The sequence below is a fragment of the Dunckerocampus dactyliophorus genome, chromosome 2, assembly GCF_027744805.1.
Source record: "Dunckerocampus dactyliophorus isolate RoL2022-P2 chromosome 2, RoL_Ddac_1.1, whole genome shotgun sequence".
NCBI classification, from domain to species: Eukaryota; Metazoa; Chordata; class Actinopteri; order Syngnathiformes; family Syngnathidae; genus Dunckerocampus; species Dunckerocampus dactyliophorus.
In genome coordinates, this window is record NC_072820.1 from 11,542,882 (window position 1) to 11,557,315 (window position 14,434).

Consider the following 14,434-nt stretch of genomic DNA (forward strand, 5'->3'; position numbering starts at 1 on the left):
AATAAGTCCACATTTAATCTGAGCACACTTGTACCTCTTGTGTTTTGGAAGAGTAGTCAAGCCAGAATTTTACCTCTTGCTGCCTTTTCTAACTACTATATCTTGGGCTCACTGGGAGGCACAATTTAATCAAAAATGTCTTGGCAGAAAATTAAACAGGGAGTTTGAATACACAGAGACAATATTGTGTGCAAATAAGCGAGATTAAGCCCCACAAATGACTTCCAGTCTGGTGTTGTCTCATGGGACCCCCCGCTAAAAATATTTGAGGAAATCAAATAACGCAAGTCAGTGAAACAAAGCTGCAATACCTCCCATAAAAAAAAAAACACTCAGCCTTATAACATTTAGCGTTTTATTGATTAATTGAACAGCAGCAAGTCACTTAACAGCAGCTTCATTCAGAAAGAAATGAATTCCCGATTACAAAATCAAACAAACTATTTATGTATTTCAAATACACAGGAAGGCCACACATAAACATTATGCATCACTGTGGGAATTTAAATCCCATTTAAACAAGACTATCACAACCCACTGGAAAGGACACTTTGCGAACCCCAAAAATACACAAACAAGGTTCCACTAAATTGCAAACTAACAAATCGATGAAACCTCGGAAAGTGTTAATGTCATTGTAATGTTAATGTAATCGTACTTTTCATAAGTGTTTTGGTTTTGCTTTTTGTGTGCAAGATACAACTCCCCCAGGATTCCTTCCACCAGTGCTTCAAATCTGTGGAGTGGGATGACTGCAGGGAAGAAAAGACTGAAGATCAGGGGCTGCTTGTTTTTCACCAAATTCTTCGCAGGGGTTTTCCTACACGCCAGCCAGCAGCTCACTGAGCCGCACTTGTCGTTCTCCAAGAAGCACATCTCTCTTCAGACTGGTTCCCTTGTTTACTACTTTTATCTTCATGGCCAGATTCTTGACTTGCGCCTGAGGCAGCGAATCAAAGAAAAAGTCCTCGTTGAACACAGGATTCCTGCTGTTCTTGATAATAGTGCTTCTCTGTTTCTGCTTCTTGCCGGGTTTCAGATAAAGTGCCACACAGCAGTTGATGCTCTTAAGGTCCGTCTGCCTATCATAAATGGCCTCTGCCGTCAGCACGCGCACCCTCAGCCGCGCTGCCTCTGGATCGTAGTGAGTGCTCAGCCTGAGTGTCCCCCCCTTGTGAAGGTTGATGACGTGCTCGCGCTGTAAGGGGTCAGACGCTGCACCTCTCAATCCGCTGCTTTTGCATCTACGCAGGGCGGGAGAGGTCGGGCAATGCATGCGGCGGCGTTGCATGTTGGGGCTGTTGTCGGCTGAGCTACATTCATCAGTGGAGAGGGAGCTGTGGCGGGCCAAGGAGCGTTTGGCACGAGATACCTAGAAACAGACGAGAATGAGTAAATTACGGCAGTGAGTAGGACAGAAAACCAACACCTGAACTGACCGATGCTACGTCACCCAGCCTGATCCCAAGCCCTTGTAATGGGAATGGTTGATTTTATGTTTTATAGAATTCTTTTATGAATTTATTTTAGCCTTCTTTTCTGTAAAGCACTTTGAATTACCTTGCCTTGTGTAAAAAGTTGACAAACAAAACTATGACCCCGAATGGGAGAAGCTAAAAGGTCAGAATTTTACCTTTTGAATGTATAATACAGTGGAACCTCACTTTTTGTATGCCCCGCTTTTTATAGTACAGTCATCCCGCAACACATCACGGTTTGAATTTCGCGGCTTCGCTCTGTCATGGTTTTTCAAAATATATTAAATTAATAAATCATGGTTGATTCCGGCTTATTGTTATTAAAAAAGTATGCATGCTTAAGCAAAATGTACATATTTTTGGCCTAAATTAAGGATTTTCAAGCATAAAATGACTTAAATGAACTAAAATACAAATACTGTATAAGGCACTCAGAAATTGCATACAAACACATTGTGGTATGTACTATTCTACATTGGTCACTAGGGGGCTATCCACACGGAAACGTTTTCAGGTCAAAACCGCCAAGTATTTTAACGTTTCAGCCTCTCATCCCCACAGGAACGGCATTCTGGGTGACCTGAAACTGTCATTTTTTGAAAACGACTTCTAGAGTGAGATAATCTGAAAACGGCAGGTAGTCGTTGCCTTTTAGACAGGCAATACATCACCGACCCACCGCCGCCTTGTCGTCGTCACGTGACCAGAAGTGACCTGTGATGATAAGCCAACATAAAATCGGAATATTTCAACGGACATACTGTAACTCACCCAAGTCAACATTTCTCCTTATATTTTGTTGTCTCCATAATGACTTGCAGAAGAAATTCCACTTCTTGTAAGTCTAAAAGAGCCTTGACATAGTGGAAGACGAGGGACTTATGTCTTTCTTCTTCTATGGTTTGGTGTGCCACGTGCTTCCCACGAGTGTTTGTTCACAGCGCCACACGTAGGTGTGCCTTTTGTATTACATCGTTTTCATTCAGTGATTCGTTCCCGTCTGGATGCAACTATTTACTAATCCAGCACTGTATGGATGCGACTTTTTTCAACCAAGTCTTTCAACCAAACCATTATTAGAGCCCTCTTGACATTAAATAACACCACTATAGTCATGTTTACACTCATATTACCCAATATAGTAGACATAATCAGAGAAAATGAATAATTTAAGACATAAATAAGACTCGTGCTTGTGTGTGTGCAATAAATGTCTTCCAGACCTGTGAACAGGAAGTGACCGAAAAATCACGTGATTGGCATATGCCTATAAATGCCTTTCAACGCCGATCACAAAAGCCAATCACCTGTGGCTGTACTATTTGCCCTAACTAACATCTTGGGCATCGTGCTTCACCCACTTTCCTTCACAGTGAGCCAAAACAAAAACATGATGACTGCCGTGTTGAACTTAACTACCAACACATGCCACGAAAACTATATTGCGGGGGTACCACGTTAAAAGGCTTTTATTTATTATGGCATTTGAAGAACAAACACTTGACAGTGTACCGTGATATCCCTCTGAACACAGATGCAGGCAAAGTCTCATTTTTAGTTCTGCTAGACCTGAGCGCTGTCTTTGACAGAGCTGACCATGTGATCTTATTATAGAGGCTTGAAAACTTGGTGGGAATCCTTGGTACTGCTCTAAACTGGTTCAAACCCTATCTGGAGGACAGGAAGTACTTTGTTGGAATTGGTAACTGTGTCTCAGACCAAATGGCTATGACCTGTGAGGTTCCCCATGGGTCAATCCTGGGAACCCTATTGCTAAATCTGTACATGCTTCCTTTAGGCCAGCTAATACGCAGCTGCAATGTGTCCTACTAGAACTATGCAGACGACGCTCAGATCTACGTGTCGCTGACGGACAGTGAATGTGGTCCTGCAGATTGACTTTGCCACTGCATCAAACAGATCAGTGTGTGGATGCAAAACTCAGACAAAACTGAAATCACGGTCTTTGGCCCACGGACACAAAGAGAAAGTGTTATTAGCCACCTTGAGACGCTTTCTCTAAAACCTTTTCATCAGGTTAGAAATGTAGGGGTAATAATGGACTCAGATCTGAATTTTAACAGCCACATTAAATCATCAGCTTTTTATCACCTAAAAACAAAATCAACGGAACCGTGTCTAAGCCAGATTTAGAGAGACTAATCCATGCCTTTGTCTCCAGCAGGCTAGACTACTGTAACGGCCTTCTCACCGGGCTCTCTAAACGAGCAGTAAAACATGCTGCTGCTCGAGTCCTGACTAAAACTAGGAAATATGACTCAGGTCTCTCTCTGCACTGGCTTCCTGTCGCTCAGACAATAGACTTTAAAACAGCTCTGCTTGTATTCAAGTCTTTTCATGGTCTTGCGGCAAAATACATCTCTGACATGTTAGAGCCACATAAACCATCTTGAGCTCTAAGAAGCTCAGGCAGAGATCTCCTGTGGGTGCCCAGAGTCAGGACTAAACACGGTGAGGCTGCCTTTCAGTTTTATGCTGCCAAAATCTTCCAGAAGATGTGCGACAACCCTCAACTTTGGCAATGTTCAGATCCAAGCTGAAAACACTTCTATTCAATTGTGCACATGACAACTACAAGCGTTTTATCTGCACTTTTCATTTTTTATTTGCTTTGTTTTATGGAATTATTTATAGATTTTACCCTTTTTTCTGTAAAGCACTTTGAATTACCTTGTGTATGAATAGTGCCCTATAAATAAAATTGCCTTGCCTTGCCTTACCGTGGTTTTCGAGGCTCGCGGTGTGATCATCAGTCAAATGGCAGCTGACGCAGCCATGTGGACACTCGCCCGTATGTCCGTTACAGTCAAAAGGCTATGCTAATACCCGAAAAATAACTGAATTCATCGGACGAGATGACCAGCCTTTCTCAGCGGTGGAAGACCCCAGGTTCGCCAAGTGCTCTCTTACTCACCTGGAAGTCCTGCTAGAGCTCCAGTGTACTCTCAGTGTACTCTCCCACCCAAAGTCTCTTTAAAGAAGGCATCTCATCCTCTGTAAGTTTCACCAGTGATATATTTTCTCTTGAAAAAGTAAGTCAAATATGTTTGTCTAAATTAAGGTGATTTTATGGTTCCTTTTTTCATATCGTATGGCCAATAGCGCTTATAAATAAATTGAAAAATGTATAATTAATTCATGTGATTGGTATTGGTATCGGACGATTTCAGTCCTGGATGATCGGTATCGGAATCGGCAACATGAAACACTGATCGGATCATCCCTAATTATGGTTATTATATTATTGTGCCTGGTGTGAGCTCATTCAAACATGCAATAAAAGCCTATTGTTCCAGCAATCAAGTCTGGTACGTGCGTTACTAGTAACACCTAGTACCAGTGTAGAATACTACATTTCATCGTCTTTTACTGTATTTGTATTTCAGTTCATTTAGCCATTTTTATGCTTGAAAATACTTAATTAAGAATACGTAAAATTTGCTTGAATATGCATAGACCACAGTCAACCACAATACAGCAATCATTTATTTATTCATTAATTTTTAATTAAGATATAAGGAGGGTGCGATGTTCAAAACGCGAATTAGCAAGGGACGACTGTGCGGCGAAACAGCGTCCATGTGGCTCTTCCGTCTCCTTCCCTCCTCCCTCCAGTCATCTGTGTCTGCTCGTCTCCAATACACGTCAAAGTCATGTTAAATGTTCATTTATCCATTTAATTCATAATTTATATGTATTTGACTTTGTTTTCTGCATGTAAAACTATAATTATTCCCCATAAAATGTGTTGTGTGTTAATATTATTTTATATACTGTTTGCGTACGTTTTCCAGTTAGTGCACAGTAGCGTGTCTTGTGTTATTGATACACTGCATGAGTCCAACTGTGTTTTTTAACATATTTTTATCGCAAAATGTCCTGTTACCATCCTTAGCTTGCTAGCAAAATGGCAACCGGAAACATATGTCAGCTCCGTCGCCTGTCTATGATGTCATCAGCGGTTCACTCTCAAAAAAACCTAAAACATGTTTTTATAGTTTTACAGTTATAGTTTTACATGCATAAAACATTGGAAAAAATGAAGAACGAAAGGGATAAATGAACATTTAAGGTTACTTTTACCTTCATTGAAGACATGGCTGTTCCCAAAGACACGATGTGGCAGCAAGACACCACACGGACACCACCTTGCTGTTTTGTCATGAGCTATTTCTTAAATCAATACTTTCTCAGCTTCTTTATCAAAACGGCACTTACAACTTTCTTTGGCTCCATTTTGGGTTACAGCATTAAGGTGAGAAACACTATGGAATTCAAGAAATAACTCATGGCAAAACAAGAAGGTGGCATCCGTGTGGTGTCTCGTTGCCATATCGTGTCTTTGGGAACAGTCACGTCACGTTCAGTGACGGTAAAGTAAACTTAAATGTTGAATGTTATGTATTTATTAGTGCTATCAAATGATTACATTTTTAAATCAGATTAATTATGGGTTTAAAATGAATTAATCATGATTAATCAACATTTGAAATGATGTCTGAAATATGACCATTTATACTGTGTTTTATTGAAAAAAATCAAAATGGATTATATATATTTGCAATTATTAACAGCTCCAAATGAACTGAAAATTTCAATCAAGCTAAACGGTACCACACGTCTTAAGAAATCTATTTACCCAACACTAGTTTCTTTAATAGTAGCAGAACATTTGAATCACACTAACCGTGTTATTATGAGCAATGACAGGTTGCGTTCAAACACACCACGTCATTTAAGTTGAATTCATATTTTGAGTGTATTTTCTGGGATTTTCGAGCATACTTAAATGCAGCAAATTGAGCTTCCGCATTTAGTTAGAGTTAGAGTTACAAAGTGAGTGGTAAGAATATGCGCTTATTGCTTTTCTTTGTCTTTCTGTTTATTTAGACAAAGAACAAAGTCGTCAATGAAGAAGTGTTGTTCCGACAAAGAAGGGACAAAAGGCCCGTTTGTGAGTTGGAAATACATATATGTTGTTGGAACTGCACCGCTGTTGATGTGTGTACAGGTTAGATTAAAGTTATAAAAGAGTGTCAGACTCTGTGTGACTCTGTGGGGAACTACACTGTGCTGCCGTCTGTCATCATAACAATGAGATGTGGCTTGCCATAAGGCGTATGCTTTAATTATGCTAAAAAAGTTAACGTAATTAATGAAATAAATTAGTTACCGCCGTTAACGCGCTGTTTTTGACAGCCCTAGTATTTATATGCATTTCGAATTGTAGAACTATAAAAAGATTAATAAACAGATTAATTGAATGTGCATTATTTGTTATGGCAAAAAGCGTCCGTTTCGGTTAGAGTTGGCCTTCTGGAACGAATTAATGACGCTAACCAAGGTTCCACTGTACATTATTTCTTATTGGAAATCATTATTAAAGTAAAAAATATATATCATGCGTTTTAATTTTGGAAATTACAGTTTATGCTTTGAATGAATGTCCCATACTCTGCGGAATCTGCGTAATAAATGGCTCAGCTACAGTATAATTAGAGCATTTACAGCATACAGCTTCAAAGCATACCTGTGCTTTTAGGGTATGCCAATCATTTAGACTTGTACTTGCACTTGTACAGTATATAAAACATACAATAATACTAATGAACCTAATGTACCTACCAAGCTTTTACTTGACAGTACATGTGAACCGACTTCATTTCTGAAAGCCAAAAAAGTAAAGTACTTACCTTGGCCTTTGTCTCCTGGGTGATGGAGCGCAGGAGAGAGGCTGAGCGGGACAGCAGAGGGGAGTTAAAGGGTGACGATTCTGCTGAGGAGCAGGTGTCACTTTCTCCACCACTAAAGTAGCGGTATGGGTTCGTATCCACCGGGGCCAGATGAGTCCCTCCTTGGCAGCGCCTCTGGGAGTTCGGGGAGGTATGAGGGCTACCTGGGTTGCTGTGGAACAGGCTCTCCTTGCGACGGGTATGGGGAGACTCCATCAGGGTGGAAAAGCCGTAGGAGGTCTGAGCCTTGGGGACATAAGGCAGAGACATTGCGGTCTGTGACTGGGGGTCTGCGTTGGTGTTGACACCATCCGAAACTCCCGTGGCTGGCTCGTCTGCGCTCTCTATCTGGATGATGTGACGGTTGGCTGACTTTTGGAGGCTGCGTGTGTCCCCTGCCATACGGGAAAAGAGGCGAGGACTGCAGGGGTTTTTGCTGCTACGAGCTCTTGGGCTCTGGATGCAGATGACATGGTCAGAGGAGGACGGTCGCAAGGTGGAGCAATGCTGAGGCTCGGGGGTTTCTGATTCCTCTGGTGGGCAGCAGATAAGTTTTGGGGGAATGAAGAAATCGGGAATCTTTTCTGGAGTGAGGACATTAGCGTACACAGAAACAGGAATGGCCTCAGTGGTCTGTGGGGACTGCAAGTGTGTCCCACTGCTCTCCATTGAGCTGCGGAGCTTCTCCAGTAGCCACATGTCCACTCTGATGCCTCAACCCACTTGTTCTGCATTAACACAAAAGTCAATCAACAATAACAGACACAGCCATCTGAACTATATTTATCTACCTGTAGCTCTTTTTATCTAGTCGTTTATCTATCCATTCTATTTGTCTATTTATCTGTCTGTGTGTCAAATACATTCAATTTAAATAAATAAGCGATCTATTTGGCTGTCTTGTTCACTGTTACAACTGATATATACAAATAAATGAACAAATAAATGTTTATAATAACTATCTAAGGAATACAAATAAAACTATAGTAAAAACAACACTGCAAACTAGCAAAAAAGCCTGTCTATCCTTAATGTTTTAATGATTATAGAGGCATATATAACTTATACCTCCCGTATTTATTAACGTATGTATTCATCCATTAAGATGTCTCTCTCTATGTTATAACTGATACATACAAATAAATAATAAATACATAAAAAACAACACCATAAATAAATATAAAACAATAAATGCATATAATGAATACCAAATACATAAAAAAATATAAGGAATACAATTCAAATATAGTAAAAAAAAATACTGAAAACTAAAAATAAAAAAATCTATACAACTTATACTTTCTGTATTTATTTACGTATGCATTCATTTATCTTTAATCTCTTTATTGATTTTAATTTATGATCTTTGCATTTATTTATCTATTATTTAACATTTAAACACAGAAAGTGAACAAACTATCAGTAATTGACAAGACAAGGGGAAGGGGTGGGATGAGACAAGCTTTGATTCTTCCTATTTCTTTTCCGACGTGGATTGTTAAATTGCTTAAGTGTAAACATGTGATGTCCCCCACTGTGTTCAAAACAAACAGCCTAAACAAAACAAATAAACCATGACATTAAAATTATACAATAAGTTACTTATATATTTATATTAAATTAGAAAATATTCTATATGTATGATGTCATATATTTGTCAGGTTTAAATACACTATTGTTAACGTCACATGCTTCCAAACTAGCAATTGTGCATTGCAGATGTAATCAAAAGGTAAACAAATACCAAAGAACACAGGCATGCCACCACACGCCCAAGCATCTGACTAACACTTTAATGGAACCTGCGAAGATAGATACATTCGTCCTCTTCATTAGATAGATGTTGCGTAAAATGTCCAAATTAACTCTTTACGCATTGTTTTTACACAAATTGCAACAAGTGACTCCAAAAATGTTGTTCGCGTTGCACATGCTATCATCAGATGTACCTACTTGTTGAATTCGCTCCTTCAGAAGTGCCCACAATTGGTCCTGATCCAAGCTTCTGTTTCGGTTAAGGTTCTGTTCCGATCAGTTTGAGAACAGAAGTGGTCCAGCAGCAGTCTCCAGCGAGGAGGGAAAGGCAGTTCCAAGAGAAGCGGTCTCTTTATAAAGAACAGCTCCGTGACTCTGGAGCCAATGGGGACGTAGTGCAAGCTTCTCCTGATATTTACCATGAAACGATTCCCTTCGCGCACTTAATCTAATTCAAAAGCACCTACAAATTAACTCACGGCGGGAACGGTAATTCAAATAAAAGATCTACTCTCTATTATGTGTTGTTATTGTTGTTGAGGATGATGATGCACAGAGAAATCATGTTGCTTACATCCACTTTATGTACTCATTCAGCGCTGATCATGGAAAAGACAACCTTTGTAGCGATAATAGGACTTTCATTCAGGCGAAATAAGTTATTAACATGGTATTAGTTATTATTTCCATGAAAAATACAGGGTAGAAATGTAAAATAATGTAAAATACAGTCGTCCCTTGCTACATCACGGCGCAAATTTTGCGGCTTCACACTATCATTGTTTTTCAAAACTATATGAATTAATAAAGCATTCTTAATAGTAGTTTAAAAAAAAAGCACATTTCAGCAAATTGTACCTATTTTTTGCCTAAACTAAGCATGTTCAAGTATAAAATGGTATGGCATGGTTTAATTGCTTTCAAACATGCATACAATTCAAAATTCCACATGTTTAAAAAGGAGTAGGAAGAAGCAGAATTTATTTAATCCTACACCCTCTCCATTTCACATCAACTGCTAATACGTTTTTTTCCACTTCCTGTATTCAACATGAGGGTCGCCGGGGTATGCTGGAGCCTATCACAGCTGACTTCAGGCAAGAAGCAGGGTACACCCTGGACTGGTCACCAGTCGCAGGGAACACATAGACAACCATTCACACTCACATTCATACCTATGGACAATTTAGAGTCACCAATTAAACTAACGTGCATGTTTTTGGAATGTGGGAGGAATCCGGAGTACCCGGAGAAAACATGCAAACTCCACACAGAGATGCTCAACGAAGATTCAAATCCCGATCTTCGACACCTTCTGACTGTGTGGCCAACTTGCAAATCACTAGGCCACGAGGCCTCCACATGTTCAGAACACATTGCAGGAGTCTTATGGCTTATTTCCTCTTATTTATTTATTTCTACTATATTGGGTAATATGTCTTTAGAGGTGACTATAGGGGTGTTAGTTCATGTCTACAGGGCTCTAATAATGTTAAAAATCATACTTAGAAGGTGGTAAACAGGTTTACGAAACTATTAGATTTAGACACATGGAACCTTACTTTTTGGAAATTCACATAGCACGTTCAGTTCTGGAACCTTGATAAACGAGGGATTACTGTATTATATTACCACTAATAATAATAATAATAGTTATAATAGCCATAATCAAGAAATGCATAGTTATAGATGACCATAATATATCCTACTAGGCATCCTGTAATTGTCTTTGACACTGTATATGCATCAAAAAAGTAAAAAAAACAAGGAATAAATAAATAAAAGGAAAAAACACAATAGTCAGGTAGAGTAAGTGTAAGTAGTGTAACCTTATTATTGTATTTAGTAATAACAATGAAAATAATACTAACAGGATTCTGGCTCATTTCGTCAACAGAACACCCTTATTTAATACCAAAAACAACTGGTTGTGTTCCTGAATACTAACAATTATAAAAACTCCAGTCATTTATGATACTATATATGATCTGCTTATTATACCTTCTGTTTAGACTGTAATTATACTGTACAATATTGTTTTTGTCTAAACTGGCTAGTTAACGTACGTAACTCTGATACTACAAGGCCCAGAATGCACTGCAAAAGCTGACATGTTGTCTTGTAGCTGTCCCCCTCTCCCCTGTTAACTGTATCACTCATTTGCGCTCATGAAGGTCTTTTGAATCAAGTTCAAGCAGTAGTTTTGTGACGGAAATAAACAGTGTATTTTGATCATTTGAAATGTTACGGGGTACAGCTGTTCTCTAAATTTTTCACTAGTTTGCCAGCGACTGTTATCTGATGTAACTAATCCTACTATACGGAAGCCTTTGAGGGTCAAAAAGTGTTAAGTGTTTTGTTATATAAGTTGAAGCTATGAGGAGGTATTGAGGCATTAGTAACTGAGTTTACATTGACCAGTAACATGAACACTTGAGTCAGCTGAGTCTTTAAGTGCCCTGCGACTGGCTGGCGACCAGTCCAGGGTGTACCCCGCCTGTCGCCCGAAGTCAGCTGGCTCCAGCATGCCCCCGCGACCCTAATGAGGAGAAGATATAGAAAATGGATGGATGGATGGATGTAGTTTAGTTTGTGAAGATGATGAAAGCCAAAGAACATGTCCAACATACTGAGCAATTTTGCCAGGTGTAAAAACATGGAGGTGGATCTGTCATCGTATTAGCAGCAATCTCGTAGGAGTCAACTGGACCAGTTGGTATTCTGCTGCGGTTGAAGAATAAAAACATACCAGGGATGAATATATAGTATGTTTTACCTTAAGTGTCTGAATTTGAATCTCTAGTCAAAATGGCATCTCTACAAGAAACTGCTAACTGCTAACGCTATTAACATCAAGGATGATATGCTGATTTGGTCCCAGTATTCTAACCCTTTACTTGCTTATTCTGTACTTGTTTATATGTGAGCGGCAACAACATGTAGCTTTGCCTTTGAAAAAGGCCTCCTCCAATTTACATTTTTCTTCAACAGATAAAGCATATTTACTTTTCATAATAATCAAAACCTACCACGGCCTCCAACCTAACTTGTTGATAATATAAATGTAGCTTTTGAAGACAAACATTCAATATAAACTGAAAGTTGCTACTGTTTGTGCAAAGACGGCAAGGAAAAGTAGATTTACGTAAATTCAAAAGTGCTTCAAAAGTGCTTTCACCCATGTTTTTTGGTCTGAAAATAGAAGCCATTAGAGATTAGTGAAGCCTCATTAGATGGTGGCATGATTCACCCAGTGGGCTCGCCATGCATTTAGACATGAGAATAGCTACTTCTTTCAAAAGACATCTGAACGTTTGCGTACATGCATTTGATGTTTTATTAAATAGCTACAAAATTCAATAGACTTTAGTATGTGAAGTACAATACACATTTTCCCAAGGATTCAGTGGGAAGTGCCTTTGTTTATGCAGGACTTTGAAGAAATGAAGTCATCTCTAGCCACTTTGCGGTTCGAATTTTGCAGATTCACTCTATCACGATTTTTCAAAAATATCTCAGTTAATAAATCGTGCTCGTTTAGTGGTTGAATAATGGTAATGGTAATGGTTTAATTTATTTCGAACATGCATACAGTTTACATTGAAATGCTTCATGTTACAATTCACAATTCCACATGATTTAAACCTACCCCCTCTCCGTTTCACATCAATTGCTAATACATTTGTTCACTTTCTGTACATGCACTATTTACATAATTCTTCCATACAATAAAAAACAGTTGTTTGTGAACACAAACGAAAACAAAAAACAAAACGAAAAAAAAAACTTTTTTTCCCCTCCCTTGTTGTTGTCCGGAATCATTTGTGGTCTGGATAGCTAAAGGTTTCCACTTCCAAGTCTTCCTGTCATTTCGTCTTTCATGTTATACCGTGAGTGTCACTGAATGTAGATACATGGATTGCTAATTCCAGGACTTCTTGTTGAGCAGGCACTTGCAACGTGGTCGTGATGTCAAATGTCAAATGTAATTGAATGTAATCCTTCCAACTGTGTCCTTTCTTTGTAGGTTGTATCTTCCATTTTTTTTTCATTGTTGTCATAGTGATGTGATCTTTAATATTTATCCGAATTGTTGATAGCTTGATGTAGATTTTGCCGTTGGTGCTCCAAGTGCTTTGTAACTTTCCCTGCTTCCTCCAATCTTGTACTTCCTTGGCGATGTCGGCGTTGTGTTTTGTCAGATGCTCATTCATGTACACGTTTGTACCTTACAGCTTCTTTCCCTATTTCAGCAGTTTTGAATTCCCTATTGGTGATCTGAAGGATAGTGACGGGTGAGGTGTTTCTGCCATACAGTGGGATGCAAATATCGATATGGTGTGGATATCTACATCCACCTCCTTTGATTTTTGTAAACCGGCAATCTATTGCTTTGTTGAAGCAACATCAATTGAATCTGTTTTTTCTCTGTTCTGGACTGGTCATTTGTCTTGGGTGTAATTCGGAGCCCTGTGAGGATCATATCATTCATTTGTGAATTCTGATCCATCTCATTGATTGTACTTTTCATTTGTTCCATGATATTTTCCTTTGTTTCTTTCTCTTCTCTAATGCGCAAGGCAGCATTATCATCTAATAGTACTTTTATATCATCCTGTAGTACCTTGATATCATTGCGTAGTGCTCTGTTTTCCTCTGTAGGGTTTTTAAGCTCCTTAAGAGCAGCACGCAAGGCAGATTTATCATCTTGTTGTACCTTGATATCATCTTGTAGCGCCTTGGTATCCTTGCGCAGTGCTCTGTTTTCCTCCTTAAGGTTTATGACTTCAACATGGATCTCCGTGTAGCTCTTCTTGAGTCTGTGGTTCTGCGATTGTACATTTCCAATCTTATTTATGCTACAGATAAGGCCTATTATTAGTCAAAATTATGCATATTAAATGAAATTTTACATATTTTTCCCCTAAAGTAAGCATTAAAATGGCTAAATTAACTAAAATAAAAATATAAGGCATTCAGAAGACACATTCAAAAACGCTGTGAATGATATGTAGCATTCTGCACTGGTCACTAGGTGTCAGCAAAGCCACTGAAGTGTTCGGTGAGACACACAAACACACACCACACACACACACACACACACACACACACACACCGACTTGATCGCCGGAACAACAGACTTTTATTGTGGGTTTGAATAATCTGAGGACAGGCCCAATAATCTGGAATTTCCTCTTGTGGAATAATAATGGCATATTTTATCTTTTCTTAATTCTTAATAAAAATCCCTAATAAACACAGGGGCTACTGTTGCGGCTGTAACTCACACCAAGCTAAAACTCAACCCTTCACACCACTCTGTTCCCCTATGGAACACATTTATAGCAACACATGAGCACAAGTCTTATTTCTGTTTTAAATGGCTTATTTTCTGTTATTATGTCTACTATATTGGGTAATGCAAGTGTTATGGTGACTAGTGTAAGG

At 39.0% G+C, this 14,434-nt stretch overlaps 1 protein-coding gene across 1 annotated transcript; it reads right to left on the reverse strand.

Annotated features, from left to right (window-relative positions):
* Nucleotides 1–356: 356 nt before the first annotated feature.
* LOC129176983 (C2 calcium-dependent domain-containing protein 4C-like) lies at nt 357–9,356 on the reverse strand. The gene is made up of 3 exons (XM_054767621.1): nt 9,185–9,356; nt 7,193–7,959; nt 357–1,372 (listed from the first exon to the last, which is right to left on the reverse strand). The coding sequence occupies exons 2-3, from the start codon at nt 7,928–7,930 to the stop codon at nt 821–823; spliced, it is 1,290 nt and encodes a 429-aa protein (XP_054623596.1). The 5' UTR covers nt 7,931–7,959; nt 9,185–9,356; the 3' UTR covers nt 357–820.
* Between the last annotated feature and the right edge of the window lie 5,078 nt (nt 9,357–14,434).

What these genes read in the sequence shown, in the direction of transcription:
- LOC129176983 (XM_054767621.1), bottom strand. Translation starts at nt 7,930, where the DNA reads ATGTGGCTACTGGAGAAGCTCCGCAGCTCAATGGAGAGCAGTGGGACA. An exon ending in CCCAGGAGACAAAGGCCAAG is followed by an intron (nt 1,373 to 7,192) that starts GTAAGTACTTTA and finishes GTCTGTTTCTAG; the next exon opens with GTATCTCGTGCCAAACGCTC.